The 17,278-nt window shown below is 41.8% G+C and overlaps 1 protein-coding gene across 1 annotated transcript in view; it reads left to right on the top strand.

The window, feature by feature from the left end:
• LOC115169408 (fizzy-related protein homolog) overlaps nt 1-12,258 on the top strand; it is a 33,272-nt gene extending 21,014 nt beyond the window's left edge. Inside the window, exons 12-13 of the mRNA XM_029724988.1 lie at nt 10,237-10,434; nt 10,626-12,258. Of these exons, the coding sequence (XP_029580848.1) occupies nt 10,237-10,434; nt 10,626-10,667 (240 nt within the window). The 3' untranslated portion in view covers nt 10,668-12,258. The remainder of the gene's footprint in view (nt 1-10,236; nt 10,435-10,625) is intronic.
• Nucleotides 12,259-17,278: the final 5,020 nt, after the last annotated feature.

Raw genomic sequence — 17,278 nt, 5'->3', positions numbered from 1 at the left:
AATCTCTCCAAAAGAATGTGGTGATCCATGGTATCAAAAGCGGCACTAAGATCTAGGAGCACGAGGACAGATGCAGAGCCTCGGTCTGACGTCATTAAAAGGTCATTTACCACCTTCACAAGTGCAGTCTCAGTGCTATGATGGGGTCTAAAACCAGACTGAAGCGTTTCGTATGCATTGTTTGTCTTCAGGAAGGCAGTGAGTTGCTGTGCAACAGCTTTTTCAAAATTTTTTGAGAGGAATGGAAGATTCGATATAGGCCGATAGTTTTTTTTATAATTTCTGGGTCAAGATTCGGCTTTTTCAAGAGAGGCTTTATTACTGCCACTTTTAGTGAGCTTGGTACACATCCGGTGGATAGAGAGATGTTTATTATGTTCAACATAGGAGGGCCAAGCACAGGAAGCAGCTCTTTCAGTAGTTTAGTCGGAATAGGGTCCAGTATGCAGCTTGAGGGTTTGGAGGCCATGATTATTTTCGTCATTGTGTCAAGAGATATAGTACTAAAACACTTTAGTATCTCCCTTGAGCCAAGGTCCTGGCAGAGTTGTGCAGACTCAGGACAATGGAGTTTTGGAGGAATACCCAGATTTAAAGAGGAGTCCGTAATTTGCTTTCTAATGATCATGATCTTTTCCTCAAAGAAGTTCATAAATGTATTACTGCTGAAGTGAAAGCCATCCTCCATTTGCGAATGCTGCTTTTTAGTTAGCTTTGCGACAGTATCAAAAAGAAATTTCGGATTGTTCTTATTTTCCTCAATTAAGTTGGAAAAATAGGATGATCGAGCAGCAGTGAGGGCTCTTCGATACTGCACGGTACTGTCTTTCCAAGCTAGTCGGAAGACTTCCAGTTTGGTGTGGCGCCATTTCCGTTCCAATTTTCTGGAAGCTTGCTTCAGAGCTTGTGTATTTTCTGTATACCAGGGAGCTAGTTTCTTATGACAGATGTTTTTCATTTTTAGGGGTGCAACTGCATCTAGGGTATTGCGCAAGGTTAAATTGAGTTCCTCGGTTAGGTGGTTAACTGATTTTTGTCCTCTGACGTCCTTGGGTAGGCAGAGGGAGTCTGGAAGGGCATCAAGGAATCTTTGGGTTGTCTGAGAATTTATAGCACGACTTTTAATGCTCCTTGGTTGGGGTCTGAGCAGATTATTTGTTGCAATTGTAAACGCAATAAAATGGTGGTCCGATAATCCAGGATTATGAGGAAAAACATTAAGATCCACAACATTTATTCCATGGGACAAAACTAGGTCCAGAGTATGACTGTGGCAGTGAGTAGATCCAGAGACATGTTGGACAAAACCCACTGAGTCGATGATGGCTCCGAAAGCCTTTTGGAGTGGGTCTGTGGACTTTTCCATGTGAATGTTAAAGTCACCAAAAATTAGAATATTATCTGCTATGACTACAAGATCCGATAGGAATTCAGGGAACTCAGTAAGGAACACTGCATATGGCCCAGGAGGCCTGTAAACAGTAGCTATAAAAAGTGAGTGAGTAGGCTGCATAGATTTCATGACTAGAAGCTCAAAAGACGAAAATGTCATTGTTTTTTTTTTTGTAAATTGAAATTTGCTATCGTAGATGTTAGCAACACCTCCGCCTTTGCCGGATGCACGGGGGGTATGGTCACTAGTGTAACCAGGGGGTGAGGCCTCATTTAACACAGTAAATTCATCAGGCTTAAGCCATGTTTCAGTCAGGCCAATCACATCAAGATTATGATCAGTGATTAGTTCATTGACTATAACTGCCTTGGAAGTGAGGTTTCTAACATTAAGTAACCCAATTTTGAGATGTGAAGTATCACAATCTCTTTCAATAATGGCAGGAATGGAGGAGGTCTTTATACTAGTGAGATTACTAAAGCGAACACCGCCATTTTTAATTTTGCCCAACCTAGATCGAGGCACAGACACGGTCTCAATGGGGAAAGCTGAGCTGACTACGCTGACTGTGCTAATGGCAGACTCCACTAAGCTGGCAGGCTGGCTGGCTAACAGCCTGCTGCCTGGCCTGCACCCTATTTCATTCTGGAGCTAGTGGAGTTAGAGCCCTGTCTATGTTCGTAGATAAGATGAGAGCACCCCTCCAGCTAGGATGGAGTCCGTCACTCCTCAACAGGCCAGGCTTGGTCCTGTTTGTGGGTGAGTCCCAGAAAGAGGGCCAGTTATCTACAAATTCTATCTTTTGGGAGGGGCAGAACACAGTTTTCATCCAGCGATTGAGTTGTGAGACTCTGCTGTAGAGCTCATCACTCCCCCTAACTGGGAGGGGGCCAGAGACAATTACTCGATGCCGACACATCTTTCTAGCTGATTTACACGCTGAAGCTATGTTGCGCTTGGTGACCTCTGACTGTTTCATCCTAACATCGTTGGTGCCGACGTGGATAACAATATCTCTATACTCTCTACACTCGCCAGTTTTAGCTTTAGCCAGCACCGTCTTTAGATTAGCCTTAACGTCGGTAGCCCTGCCCCCTGGTAAACAGTGTATGATCGCTGGATGATTCGTTTTAAGTCTAATACTGCGGGTAATGGAGTCGCCAATGACTAGGGTTTTCAATTTATCAGAGCTAATGGTGGGAGCCGTCGGCGTCTCAGACCCCACAGCGGGAGGAGTAGAGACCAGAGAAGTCTCGGCCTCCGACTCACTTAATGGGGAGAACCGGTTGAAAGTTTCTGTCGGCTGAATAAGCGACACCGGTTGAGCATTCCTACAGCGTTTCCCTCCAGAAGCCATGAGAAAGTTGTCCGGCTGCGGGGACCGTGCGAGGGGGTTTATACTAACGTTACTATCTGTACTTACTGGTGGCACAGACGCTGTTTCATCCTTTCCTACACTGAAATTACCCTTGCCTAACGATTGCGTCTGAAGCTGGGCTTGCAGCACAGCTATCCTTGCCGTAAGGCGATCTTTCTCCTGTATATTATAAGTACAACGACTGCAATTAGAAGGCATCATGTTAATGTTACTTAGTTTCGGCTGTTTGAAGTCCTGACGAACCATGTCCAGATAAAACCTCCGGGGTAAGAAAGTTGAATGAAAAAAGTTGAGTGAGGGTAAAAAGTAAAAATATACGGTAATGAAAAAGTAAAAACCGTTAGGTAGCAAAGTAAGATCGGCAAAAAAACGCACAGCAGCGTAAACAAGTCTGCAAGTTGTGACCGGAAACAGGAAACAGCGGGTGTCATCCGTTTCGGGAAAGTACCTGTGTTATATACCCTTTGTTGGCAATGACACAGGTCAAACGTTTTCTGTAAGTCTTCGCAAGGTTTTCACACACTGTTGCTGGTATTTTGGCCCATTCCTCCATGCAGATCTCCTCGAGAGCAGTGATGTTTTGGGGCTGTCGCTGGGCAACACGGACTTTCAACTCCCTCTAAAGATTTTTTATGGGGTTGAGATCTGGTGACTGGCTAGGCCACTCCAGGACCTTGAAATGCTTCTTACGAAGCCACTCCTTCGTTGCCCGGGCGGTGTGTTTGGGATCAATGTCATGCTGAAAGACCCAGCCACGTTTCATCTTCAATGCCCTTCCTGATGGAAGGAGGTTTTCACTCAAAATCTCACGATACATGGCCCCATTCATTCTTTCCTTTACACGGATCAGTCGTCCTGGTCACTTTGCAGAAAAACAGCCCCAAAGCATGATGTTTCCACCCCCATGCTTCACAGTAGGTATGGTGTTCTTTGGATGCAACTCAGTATTCTTTGTCCTCCAAACATGACGAGTTGAGTTTTTACCAAAAAGTTATATTTTGTTTTCATCTGACCATATGACATTCTCCCAATCCTCTTCTGGATCATCCAAATGCTCTCTAGCAAACTTCAGACGGGCCTGGACATGTACTGGCTTAAGCAGGGGGACACATCTGGCACTGCAGGATTTGAGTCCCTGGCGGCGTAGTGTGTTACTGATGGTAGGCTTTGTTACTTTGGTCCCAGCTCTCTGCAGGTCATTCACTAGGTCCCCCCGTGTGCTTCTGGGATTTTGCTCACCGTTCTTGTGATCATTTTGACCCCACGGGGTGAGATCTTGCGAGGGAGATTATCAGTGGTCTTGTATGTCTTCCATTTCCTAATAATTGCTCCCACAGTTGATTTCTTCAAACCAAGCTGCTTACCTATTGCAGATTCAGTCTTCCCAGCCTGGTGCAGGTCTACAATTTTCTTTCTGGTGTCCTTTGACAGCTCTTTGGTCTTGGCCATAGTGGAGTTTGGAGTGTGACTGTTTGAGGTTGTGGACAGGTGTCTTTTATACTGATAACAAGTTCAAACAGGTGCCATTAATACAGGTAACGAGTGGAGGACAGAGGAGCCTCTTAACTTCTTTGGGCTATGTGGGACGTTAGCGTGCCACCTGTGGCGCACCCTATCAACAGCAGGTGCATTTCAAGAGCGGCAAATTTGAAACCAAATAAATGTCAAAATTCAAGTTTTTCAAACATACAACTATCTGGCACCCTTTGAAAGATAAACATCTCCTTAATCTAACCACGTTTTCCGATTTCAAAAAGGTTTTACGGCGAAAGCATAAAGTTAGGTTATGTTAGGAGAGTACATTGACAATAGCTGTGTGTAGTGTATTGTCAATTCAAAGACGGGTGTCACCAAAACCATAAAATCAGCTAAAATTATGCACTAACCTTTTACAATCTCCATCAGATGACACTCCTAGGACATTATGTTAGACAATGCATGCATTTTTAGTTCTATCAAGTTCATATTTATATCTAAAAACAGTGTTTTACTATGGCGTTGATGTTCAGGAAATCGTTTCCCTCCAATACCGGCAGTCAAGTCATCACAACAAAATAATTAATTAATATTAGAAAACATTGGTAAAATATTATATTGTCATTCAAAGAATTATAGATTTACATCTCTTGAACGCAATGGACTTGCCAGATTTAAAATTAACCTTAATTAACCTTTGATTCTCTTCATCAGATGTCACTTCCAAAGAATCCCAGGTCCATAACGAATGTAGTTTTGTTCAAAAAAGCTCATCATTTATGTCCCAAAACCTCTGTGTTGTTAGCACATGATCTAAGCCAGCCGGACTTCACTTCACGAACGGAAAAAATATATTTACGTTCGTTCAAACATGTCAAACGTTGTATCGCATAAATCATTAGGGCCTTTTTTAACCAGAACATGAATAAAATTCAAGGCGGACCATTGGGTTCTCTTTTAAAACGTTTCGGAATGAGAGTACCCACCATCAACTCGCACGCCAGGTGTCTAATGGGCCATCACGTTCCATGGCTCTTATTCGGTCAGATCTCACTGTAGAAGACTCAAAACACTTTGTAAAGGCTGGTGACATCTTGTGGAAGCAATAGGAAGTGCCAAAATATTCCTCAGCCCCTTTGTTTTTCAATGGCATAGGCTCAAAGTCAATTCAACACATCAGGTATCCACTTCCTGTCAGAATCTGTCTCAGGGTTTTGCCTGCCAAATTAGTTCTGTTATACTCACAGACACCATTCAAACAGTTTTAGAAACTTTAGGGTGTTTTCTATCCATATATAATAAGTATATGCATATTCTAGTTACTGGGTAGGTGTAGGAGGCAGTTAAAAATGGGCACATATTTTTTCCAAAATTCTCAATGCTGCCCCCTAGCCCGTAGAGGTTAAAGAAGAAGTTACAGGTCTGTGAGAGCCAGAAATCTTGCTTGTTTGTAGGTGACCAAATACTTATTTTCCACCATAATTTGCAAATAAATTCATTAAAAATCCTACAATGTGATTTTCTGGATTTTGTTTTCTCATTTTGTCTGTCATAGTTGACGTGTACCTATGATGAAAATTACAGACCTCTCATCTTTTTAAGTGTGAGAACTTGCACAATTGGTGGCTGACTAAATACTTTTTTGCCCCACTGTAAACTGCTCAAAAAATAAAGGGAACACTAAAATAACACATCCTAGATCTGAATGAATGAAATAATGTTATTAAATACTTTTTTCTTTACATAGTTGAATGTGCTGACAACAAAATCACACAAAAATAATCAATGGAAATCCAATTTATCAACCCATGGAGGTCTGGATTTGGAGTCACACTCAAAATTAAAGTGGAAAACCACACTACAGGCTGATCCAACTTTGATGTAATGTCCTTAAAACAAGTCAAAATGAGGCTCAGTAGTGTGTGTGGCCTCCACGTGCCTGTATGACCTCCCTACAATACCTGGGCATCCTCCTGATGAGGTGGCGGATGGTCTCCTGAGGGATCTTCTCCCAGACCTGGACTAAAGCATCCGCCAACTCCTGGACAGTCTGTGGTGCAACGTCGCATTGGTGGATGGAGCGAGACATGATGTCCCAGATGTGCTCAATTGGATTCAGGTCTGGGGAACGGGTGGGCCAGTCCATAGCATCAATGCCTTCCTCTTGCAGGAACTGCTGACACACTCCAGCCACATGAGGTCTAGCATTCTGGGAAGGCTTTCCACTAGGTTTTGGAACATTGCTCAGGTTACTTGCTTCCATTCAGCCATGAGCATTAGTGAGGTTAGGCTCTGATGTTGGGCGATTAGGCCTGGCTCACAGTCATCCCAAAGGTGTTAGATGGGGTTGAGGTCAGGTCTCTGTGCAGGCCAGTCAAGTTCTTCCACACAGATCTCGACAAACCACTTCTGTATGGGCCTCGCTTTGTGCACGGGGGCATTGTCATGCTGAAACAAGAAAGGGCCATCTCCAAGCTGTTGCCACCAAGTTGGAAGCACAGAATTGTCTATAATGTAATTTTATGCTATAGCGTTAAGAGTTCCCTTCACTGGAATTAAGGGGCCTAGCCCGAACCATGAAAAACAACCCCAGACCATTATTTCTCCTCCACCAAACTTTACAGTTGGCACTATGGATTGGGGCAGGTAGCGTTCTCCTGGCATCCGCCGAACCCAGGTTCGTCCATCGTACTGCCAGATGGTAAAGCTTAATTCATCAATCCAGAGAACACGTTTCCACTGCTCCAGAGTACAATGGCTGCAAGCTTTACACCACTCCTGTCGACGCTTGGCATTACGCATGGTGATCTTGGGTTTGTGTGCGGCTGCTCCGACGAACAGTTCTGACGGTGCTGACATTGCTTCGAGGCAGTTTGGAACTCTGTAATGAGTATTGCAACCGAGGACAGGCGATTTAAAAAATAAATAAATAAATAATAATCATATTTTTTTTATTTGTTTATTTTTTTTGTGCTTCGGCACTCGGCGTTTTGAGCTTGTGTGGCCTACCACTTCGCGGCTGAGCCGTTGTTGCTCCTAGATGTTTCCTCTTCACAATAACAGCACTTAGTTGACCAGGGCAGCTCTAGCAGGGCAGAAATTTGACGAACTGACCTGTTGGAAAATTGACATCCTATGATGGTGCAAGTCACTGAGCTCTTCAATAAGGCCATTGTACTGCCATTTGTTTGTCTATGGACATTGCAATGCTGTGTGCTCGATTTTATAAACCTGTCAGCAACTGGTGTGGCAGAAATAGCTGAATCAACTAATTTGAAGGTGTGTCCACATACTTTTGTATATATAGTATACAGTGCATTTGAAAGAATTCAGACCCGTTGACTTTTTCCACATTTTATGTTACAGCCTTATTCTATATTGTATTATTTCTCTCATCAATCTACAATGACAAAGCGAAAACTGGTCTTTCTAAATTTTCTAACTCTATTAAAGATATAAAACAGAAATACCATATTTACATAAGTATTCAGACCCTTTGCTTTGAGACTCGAAATTGAGCTCAGGTGCATCCTGTTTCCATTGGTCATCCTTAATGTTTCTACGTCTTGATTGGAGTCCACTTGTGGTAATTGATTGTACATGATTTGGAAAGACACACACCTGTCTATGTAAGGTCCTACACACCCAAAAACCTAGCCATGAGATTGAAGGAATTGTCCGTAGAGCTCCGAGACAGGATTGTGTCAAGGCACAATTTCTGCAGCATTGAAGGTCCCCAAGAACACAGTGGGCTCCAGCATTCTTAAATGGAAGAAGTTTGGAACTGCCAAATTGAGCAATCTGGGGAGAAGGGCCTTGGTCAGGGAGGTGTCCAAGAACCCGATGGTCACTGACAGAGCTCCAGAGTTCCTCTGTGGAGTTGGCGCACCGGACCTCAGGCTGGGGATAAGGTTCACCTTCAAACAGGACAACGACACTAAGTACACAGCCAAGACAACGCAGGAGTGGCTTAGGGACAAGTCTCTGAATGTCCTAGACTGGCCCAGCCAGAGCCTGGACTTGAACCCAATCGAACATCTCTGAAGAGACCTGAAAATAGCTGTGCAGCAACACTCCCCTTTCCAACCTGACAAAGCTTGAGAGGATCTGCAGAGAAGAATAGGAGAAACTCCCCGAATGCAGGTGTGCCAAGCTTGTTGCGTCATACCCAAGAAGACTCGAGGATGTAATTGCTGCCAAAGGTGCTTCAACAAAGTAGTGTGTAAAGGGTCTGAATACTTATGTAAATGTGATGTTTCCGTTTTTTTTATTTTTAATAAATTAGCAAAAGTTTCTAAACCTGTTTTTGCTTTGTCATGGTGTATTGTGTGTATATTGAGGGGGGACACACGTTTTTATTAATTTTAGAATACGGCTGTAACCCATATACAGTGCCTTGGGAAAGTGTTCAGATCCGTTTACTTTTTCCACATTTTGTGGAAGTATTTTAGTACCTAAACTACTTCCATAGGGATTAAATGTGTCAAACAGTTTCCTGATCTTTGTTACGTCTTAGATATCGGGCAGACACTTTTTGTTTGTTTGTCTGTTATTCAATGCTAATAGCAGTAAGGCCAAATTCAATACTTAATCAACTATCTTTTTAAGCATTTTGGGGGATACTTAAAACAATTCCATATGTTAGTTTAGTAGTCGTGTATAAAACCCACAACGCAATCTTAATTAGATATTTCTTAACAGCCATTATTTCCGTAACCTCAGTTATTGGAAATGTTCTTAATTTTTTTCCCTATGTTTATTCCACACAAAAAACGTTAAATGGGATACTTGAAAATAATGTACTAGGATTTGTTCTTGGTAATGTACTTAACTTTAGGACAGCTAAATGCGTGTCTTGTGACGAATGGATACTTTTGGAACCATTAACGTTTTCTTGCGCCACAGACACAGTTGGCTACCTGACATTTAAATTCAGCAAGAAAGATGAAGCGCGTTTAATTGGTTATCTAGCTAGCTAGTAATTAACAATATATTACCATATTCTAGAAGTGTTAAAAGGCTAGCGTTAGCTCGTCAAATGGCAAAGAAGAACTTGGCTAACGTTAGCTATGTTGGCTATAATGTCGTTATGCGTTAGCTAGCTAACTTACCGGTCGTGCAGTCCCTCTACCACCATCTCTCCTATCATGGACAACACCTTCTCCAGCTGGTCCCCATGAATGGTCTCTCAGCTCCCTTCTTAGCAGCCGACTTGATGTCGGACCACTTTTTTTTTTTTTTTTACGGCGGCGTCCCTTGCCATACCCCCGACGGCAGAGATCGACTCGCCAACTCTCGCCCATCCTCTCTTTTTGGTCTCTGCAGTGACCCCGCAGTTTTCAAGTCTCCCCAACAGCAACCTTTTCCTGGCTGCTATTTCCTCCACCATCACTTCAAGCTCTTGTTTGCTGAACTTTTTATTGCGCTTTCCTTGGTTATACGTTTATTGATAGTCTGATGGCTATAATGTGTGGAAAAAAATGTTTGTTTTTGTTTTGTGCATAAAGGTTTCGCGAGCCAACAAAAAAAGAATAATTGCGAGACCCGAAGCAAAAAATGAATGGAATAAAATGGAAATATCAACACTTTATTATAGTGGGCCAAATCCTATCATCCCTGTCACAGGCTTGTTTATTGGTTTCAAGCACATCACTAATGTCAGTGCCACATAAGGTATTAACGAAGTTCCTAAGAATTAACTATCTTAGGAACTTAGATTTTTCCTTAAACTTATTACTTTTTTTTCCTAAGTAATGTTTTGTTAATCCAGCCCCAGGTAATTATGAAATGTGATGGGCCATAACCCGATCTCCAGTAAGGAGAACCATGTAGCTATGACGCATTCCTACATGATTTCTTTATTTCAGACCGACCACTTAGAAGTTAAATCGTGGTTGTAAAAAATGTTTTACTGAACATAGTCTTTCACAAAATTGAGTGGATTATCCCTTTTTAAGCATTTGTAGCTAAAATTTATTTTTATTTCCAGGTGAGCACACACGGTTACTCCCAGAATCAGATTTTGGTGTGGAAGTACCCCTCCCTCACACAGGTGGCGAAACTCACAGGCCACTCCTACAGAGTGCTCTACCTGGCCATGTCCCCTGACGGAGAGGCCATCGTGACAGGCGCCGGAGACGAGACCCTGCGCTTCTGGAACGTCTTCAGCAAGATGAGGTCCACCAAGGTAACCACACACCTCATTGACTGGCGACATTGATTTTGGGCTGCCTGTGCCCCATTTAAAGTCTACCTCTTTTTCAATTATTTTGTTACCAATACCAACCCAATAAGCAAAACCAGTGTCTCATTTGGGAAACACTGGTATAGAGGATTCTAGTGTGTTAGAGAACTGACCCCTGCTCTCTTCCTCTGCAGGAGTCTGTATCTGTTCTGAACCTGTTTACCAGGATCCGGTAGCCAGAGGGAACAAGGGGGTGAACCAGCCCACTGGATTTCATTCTGAAAAACAACTCCCCTTTCTCTGCCCCCTTATGTCCTCCTAGGCCTCTGGTAGCCTATGGTCCTTTCAAATACCCAAGGCCAGGTCGTCAAGCCGATAGATGGAAGTCAATATTCCAGTGGAATAAATCCTATCCTCACAACATCCATCACAACCAGTGTGACATTACAAGGCCACACCCCCATATAGTACCATTGGTGATTTTCCCTGGAAGAGGAGGATTCTGGGATGTTATTTTCCATAAGTGATTCTGTTTTGTTTACAGACAGACTGCATACCTGCCAAATATGAAGTTTGTCCTTTTTTTTATGTTTTATTTATTGTTTATCACGTAATGTCGCCAGTGTGCTTCAGCAGACTTTGTTTTGTTTTCTGTGTGGGTGAATGTTGCGTGTCGGACTCTTCACCGAAGAGCCTGAAGCTTTTGTTTGTGCCTGCCTTAAAGGGATAGTTTACATCTAAAATGAAAGTATGTCAAATATTTTTTTGCCTCATGAGGTACGAAAATGTGTGACATGCTTTGACTTCAGGGTGAGCTGTCCTGTACCAATTTGTAAACTATTGGTATTTTCTTTTACATGTTGTAGACATTCTAATTTATTTACCCGGTTCAAAAAAAAAAGTTTTAAGTTAATTGTGTGATGCGTGTCAATAATGGCGGAAATCTAACATTTTTTTAATTAGAAAACAAATCTGTAGTTGTCGTTTTGAAATTTGAGCAGTGGCCAAAACCGAACTACATAGAATCACTTACAGTTTTCTCTGTAAATTGTGTTGTTTTGCCAGTTAATTGTCTTTTTTTAATTTTTAACCAAAGTATCAGTACTCAGTAATCACTTGCATGGATATATGTAGGTTAACCTACATTTACAGAGACAAATTACAATTTTTGGTGTCTTGAGTTATAAGAAAATGTCATTGCACTCAGTCTGATAACGAGCAAGTAGTATTTGGGAACATGGGTTATAAACTAGGCATAAACTTTGGAATTTATTCTTATACAGGATAAAACCTGAAAAATATTAAAATCGTATTTTTTTTCCTGGGTGTAGCAGTAACTGAAATGCGCTGTAAAGTAAAAACATTCATGGTCTCTTAAAAGGCCTTGGTGGTTGCATTGTGCTATGTGTGTCTGTCTGCGGTATAAAGATATTTAATCCAGGGCACTTATTTTTTTTCTCAGCATTTCTTTGTTTGATTCTTGTAGTGGTACCTTTCTTTTCATTTTCTCAGTTTGGATGTGGGTTTTGAGTGACCTTGTGTGCTGTCTTTGAATGAGTGCTATTTATTTGAGCTGTGTAAGTGTCCAATACACACACAGCATGTGTGTATTATTCTGAGAGTTGATTATTATCTGATAGTTGAAAGATGGAACACTGACCTGTACAGTGTATATACTAGCTCCAGTCCTAGCTAAGCGTTTGTACTTATTATTTTATGCCACAGAAACAAAACAAAGAATGCTGCCAACTTGAAATGCATAAAGAATGTTATGAAGATCAAAAAATATTTCTGTACTGAGAAAAAAATAAAGTGATCACATCACTATTTTCGTGTATGCATCGGTTTGCATTATAAAGTGTGTGTGTGTGTGTAGGAGAGGAGGGAATGCAGAGCATGTATGATTGGCGTAGTGTTGAATAGTCCCCTGAGAGACATTATTCTTGCTAAAGAGCTTTAACTGCTGTATGTGTTGATGACTATCATACCATTAATCTCCCGTGGGCAGATTCTGCATGTAGACTGAGAGAATCTGCCAGGACTGAAAGGGATGTGTGAAATGGAGCAGCAGTAGTTCCGTTTTTTGGGGGGGGTTTCATCACTGGTTATTTGGAAGTATCAGGATTGGGCAAAGGCGGTGCTTAAACTGCTTTGGCACAAGTGCTTCCAGTGTGTGCCCATAGATCTTGGAGGGTGGAGACTTTGTTTTTGCTAGATCTCTTAATGTCTAACATGCATGAACACAGAAGTTAATCACGCAGCTGACCAAATTACGTGAGATTTTTCCACTGGGTTAACTGTTGTTATTGTACCAGAAACTGAAGCCCAGTGTGAGATGGCTCTTGTAAAGCTGTCCTAATACAAAGGAAGCACCAGAGGGCACCAGTCTTCTCTTCTACAGCTGCAGCAGCCTTTCATCCACACCTCTGTTCCATTTCCGCACCAAGATCAGACCAGTGGTGGACAACTCCAGTTCTGGAAGGCTGCAGTATGTACAAACTTTTGTTCCAGCCCAGTGCTATTTGATTGAACTAATGTTTGCATAAAAAAGTAAGTGGATTCTTTGAATGTGCCTGCACACACACTGACCGTTCAGAGCCCTCTTGAGCTAGTGTCCTAGCTCCCAACCCCTTCAGTGTTCACATGTGTGAAAGGACTAGGGAATTGTGAGAAATATGGAGCTTCTGCTTAAACTAGTCCTTCAAATGGCTAAGATTTTCAACAATATTGTTTTTGGAGACTTGACCAAACCAAAAGGTCAGGAACTGGTAATGTTCCATTTGGGCCCATATCACAGCTGCTTCTTAATACTATTGAATTGCTTCCTTTTCTTCATGACCACTGAAGTGAAAGGAGAGGCCAATAAGGTGTCTCTTTACCCTTCACTGGTCATGGTGAAAGAGAGGGGATAGAAGCCCATTCTAAAAACAACTCTTACCAAGCCCCCTCCCCCCTGTCTAACCTGGTTGCTTGTTTGCAAATCTGTTGTTTTCACCTATCCAGTCCCTTCAATTCTGCAAACACAGAGGTTAGCGGATAGGAGTTTGTTTTTCGACCAGATAGACAAATGGAAACTACTGAAGACTATTGGACCACAGAACAATGAAGGATCAAAGCGGTATGCTCACCAGAGAGATAATGGATTGTGTCTTCCATCTACCTTTAGAAGCCTTTCCTCCAGACCTATCATAATCCCATGCAAATTACACAGATATTCTTTTGTGATGTAGGGATACACCAGGACACGCACAGCGTTACATCTCTACAGCAGCTCCAGCTTAGAACCTGTACCATTAAGCCTTGAGAGAAGGTTGGAGAATAGAGGTAGATGTCTTCATCTGGATAATCCTGCCTCCCGATGAGTCTATCAGGAGACAGCCCAGAGAGAGAGGTCTGTAGGATACATATTAAGCCCAGTTGTAGTGCTAGTCACCACCAGGCTTCTTGGCTATCAAAGGAGTGGAGCTTAGTGTTGGCTACCCAGGCCCGTCCTGCTGACATTTCCTGAACAGAATGGAGCTGTAGTGGGTCATAGAGCTCATTTGCAAATGGTTTCTCATCCTGCCCCTCCCCCCAACCACCTGTAGGCTCAAAATGGAAGGATTTTTTCAGACCGAAAGACAGGATAGACCTATATCTTAGGTTGGTTTGCAATACAACATCGTAAGGATATATGATTTGATGCCATATCCTATATATAATACCATGCATAGCATATTTACTGGTAAATATTAGGTTGGGCAGTCAATAATAATAATAATAATAAATTATTTAAAAAATGTATAATTTCAAAGCGCTTCAAAAGCAAAAAAAACAACAAAGAACCAATACATCATCATGAGTAGCCCATATAGTTAGCTAGGTCAACCAATAGTAACTCTGAGTGCATGATGCATCCTCCAAAGATGGAGAGTGACAGTTTATGGCTTGATCAAAGAAAGGTGGTCAGGGAGATGGTTGATGACTGGTGATGATCTTGTAGAAGGCTACTCTGGGAACCATTGTGAGTCATGTAGCCATTGTACTTCTCCTTCACTATGTATGGCACACACTTGGGTGATGCCTCAGCAGCTCTGGGTGCCAGAAAGCTCACCACACACAGTTCACAGTAGTAGCCAGTCTTCCTTGCTACAAGCCCTCTACTGCATCTCATATTCCTCTCAAGCTTCAGGTGACTCTTCAGTTTATGCTTACAAAAGATCAGGAACCAGCAGCCAGGTGAAAAAATAAATAAATAAATGGTAGAGTGTCCAGATGCATCATTCAAAAAATGATAAGAAAAACAATTAGCTAGCTAGACAAGGCAAAAAATAGTTGACCTGCCAGTCTATCTGTAAATCTGTGGGTCAAAACCACCGGAAATATGCAATAAAACTCAATGTTATCGAAAAACCAAACACATTTTGGTGATTTCTGGTATATCATCAAAATGTATCAATAACAGCACATTTTTGGACTCATTCAGCAGTTTTTACCTGATTAAGTACAATACATTGGAAATTAATGTTGAAAGTTACATATTCCTAAAACTTAAGTTGAAAATGATGCTGTCGCTGCTTCTTGTTGACAAGACTTGCAGTAATTCTTTTTTTAAGTGTCCAAATCAATAACCAATATGCAGGGGTATAAAGTACTTGAGTAAAAATAATTTAGAGTACTACCTTAGTCATTTTTTATGGAAGTTTTTAAAGGTATCTATACTATTTATATCTTTGACAACTTTTACTTTTACTTCACTACATTCCTAAAGAAAATAATGTACTTTTTACTCCATACAACTAAACCTAAAATGTATTATCTACACGTACAACGCCTTCAAAAAGTATTCATACCCCTTATTCCACATTTGTTGTGTTACGGCCTGAATTCAAAATGGATTAAATAGATTTATTTTTCTACACACAATATCCGATAATGATAAAATGAAAACGTTTTTAGTCATTTTTGCTCATTTATTGAAAATGAAATACAGAAATATCTAATATACATGAGTATTCACACCCCTGAGTAAATACTTTGTACAAGCACCTTTGGCAGTGATTACAGCTGTGAGTCTTTCTGGATAAGTCTCTAAGAGCTTTCCATACCTGGATTGTGCAACATTTGCCCATTATTATTTTCAAAATTCTTCAAGCTTTGTCAAATTAGTTGTTGATCATTGTGAGAGAACCATTTTCAGCTCTTGCCATAGATTTTCAAGTAGATTTGAGTCAAAACTGTAGCTCTGCCACTCAGGAAGATGCACTGCCTTATTGGTAAGCAACTCCAGTGTAGATTTGGCCTTGTGTTTTAGGTTATTGTTCCGCTGAAAGGTGAATAAATCTCCCAGTGTTTGGTGGAAAGCAGACTGAACCAGGTTTTCCTCTAGGATTTTTCCTGTGCTTAGCTTCATTCTATTTATTTTTTATCCTGGAAAAATCTCCATTCCTTAATGATTACAAGCATACCTTTAACATGATGCAGCCACCACTATGCTTGAAAATATTGAGAATGGTACTCAGTAATGTGTACAGTACTCACTTTGTATTCAGGACAAAAAATGTATTGCTTTGCCAAATTTTTGGCAGTATTACTTTAGCGACTTGTTGAAAACAGGATGCATGTTTTGGAATATTTTATTCTGTACAGGCTTCCTTCTTTTCACTCTGTCCATTAGGTTAGTATTGTGGAGTAACTACAATGTTGTTGATCCATCCTCAGTTTTATCCTATCACAGCCATTAAAACTCTGTAACTGTTTTAAAGTCAACATTGGCCTCATGTTGAAATCCCTTCCTCTCCGGCAACTGAGTTAGGAAGTATGCCTGTATCTTTGTAGTGACTGGGTGGATTGATACACCATCCTAAGTGTAATTAATAACTTCAGCATGATCAAGGGGATATATAATAACTGCTTTTTTACCCATCTACATATTTTATTTTTACCCATTTCAGCCTATACTGCCCTTCAGTGCTGTGACTTTTTGGGCAGACGTCTGCCTTCAATTAATTTCTTTCCAACTCTCTCTTTCCCCTCCTCGTCTCTTTTGACCTCACCCTTTCCCAATCCTCTCCATCTCCGGTAGGTAGGCAAAATGCTTTACCTCATCTTTACTAGAGAATGTTCGCTGACTAATCTCACTGCAAACCCCCTCCAGGTGTCTGATTCCTACATTGTGTCCTTTTCTGTCTCCCTTTCCTTCAACCCTAGCCACTCAGCCCCTACCCAGATGGTAATGCGCTGTCGTAATCTTCACTTTCTCTCCCCCACTACTCCCTCCTCTTCTATCTTATCATCTCTCCCTTCTGCTAAATTCTTCACCATCCTGTCCCCTAATTCTGCCTCTTCGACCCTACTCTCCTCTCTTTCCGCATCATATGACTCGCACTGTCCCCTATCCTCCTGGTTCCCCTCCTGCTCTGTGGCTGAGTGACTCATCCTGAGCTTAAAGAACAGGGCTGCGGGCGGCTGAGCAAAAATAGAGTAAAACTTCCGGAGGACCTATCATCCTTTCACTCCTTCCGTTCTACCATTTCTTCCTCTGTATCTGCTGCTAAAGCCACTTTCTATCACTCTAAATTTCAAGCTTCTGCCTCTAACTCAAGGATATTCTTTTCCACCTTCTCCTCCCTCCTTAATCCTTCACCCCCTCCCTCCTCCTTCTCCTTCTCCTCCATTTTGAAAAGAAGGTTGTTGACATCCGCTCCTCATTTACTCAGCCTATTGAGTCCACTGGTCCCACTCACACAGAACTACATTACGCCTTGACCACTTTCTCCCCTCTCTCCAGATGAAATCTGGAGAGTAGTGTGGTCTGGTGTGGTCTGGCCACCTGACAACCTGCCGGCTCGACCCCATCCCCTCCTCC

This window comes from Salmo trutta, chromosome 31, assembly GCF_901001165.1.
Source record: "Salmo trutta chromosome 31, fSalTru1.1, whole genome shotgun sequence".
Classification (NCBI taxonomy): Eukaryota; Metazoa; Chordata; class Actinopteri; order Salmoniformes; family Salmonidae; genus Salmo; species Salmo trutta.
This window is presented reverse-complemented; position numbering and strand designations above follow the sequence as displayed.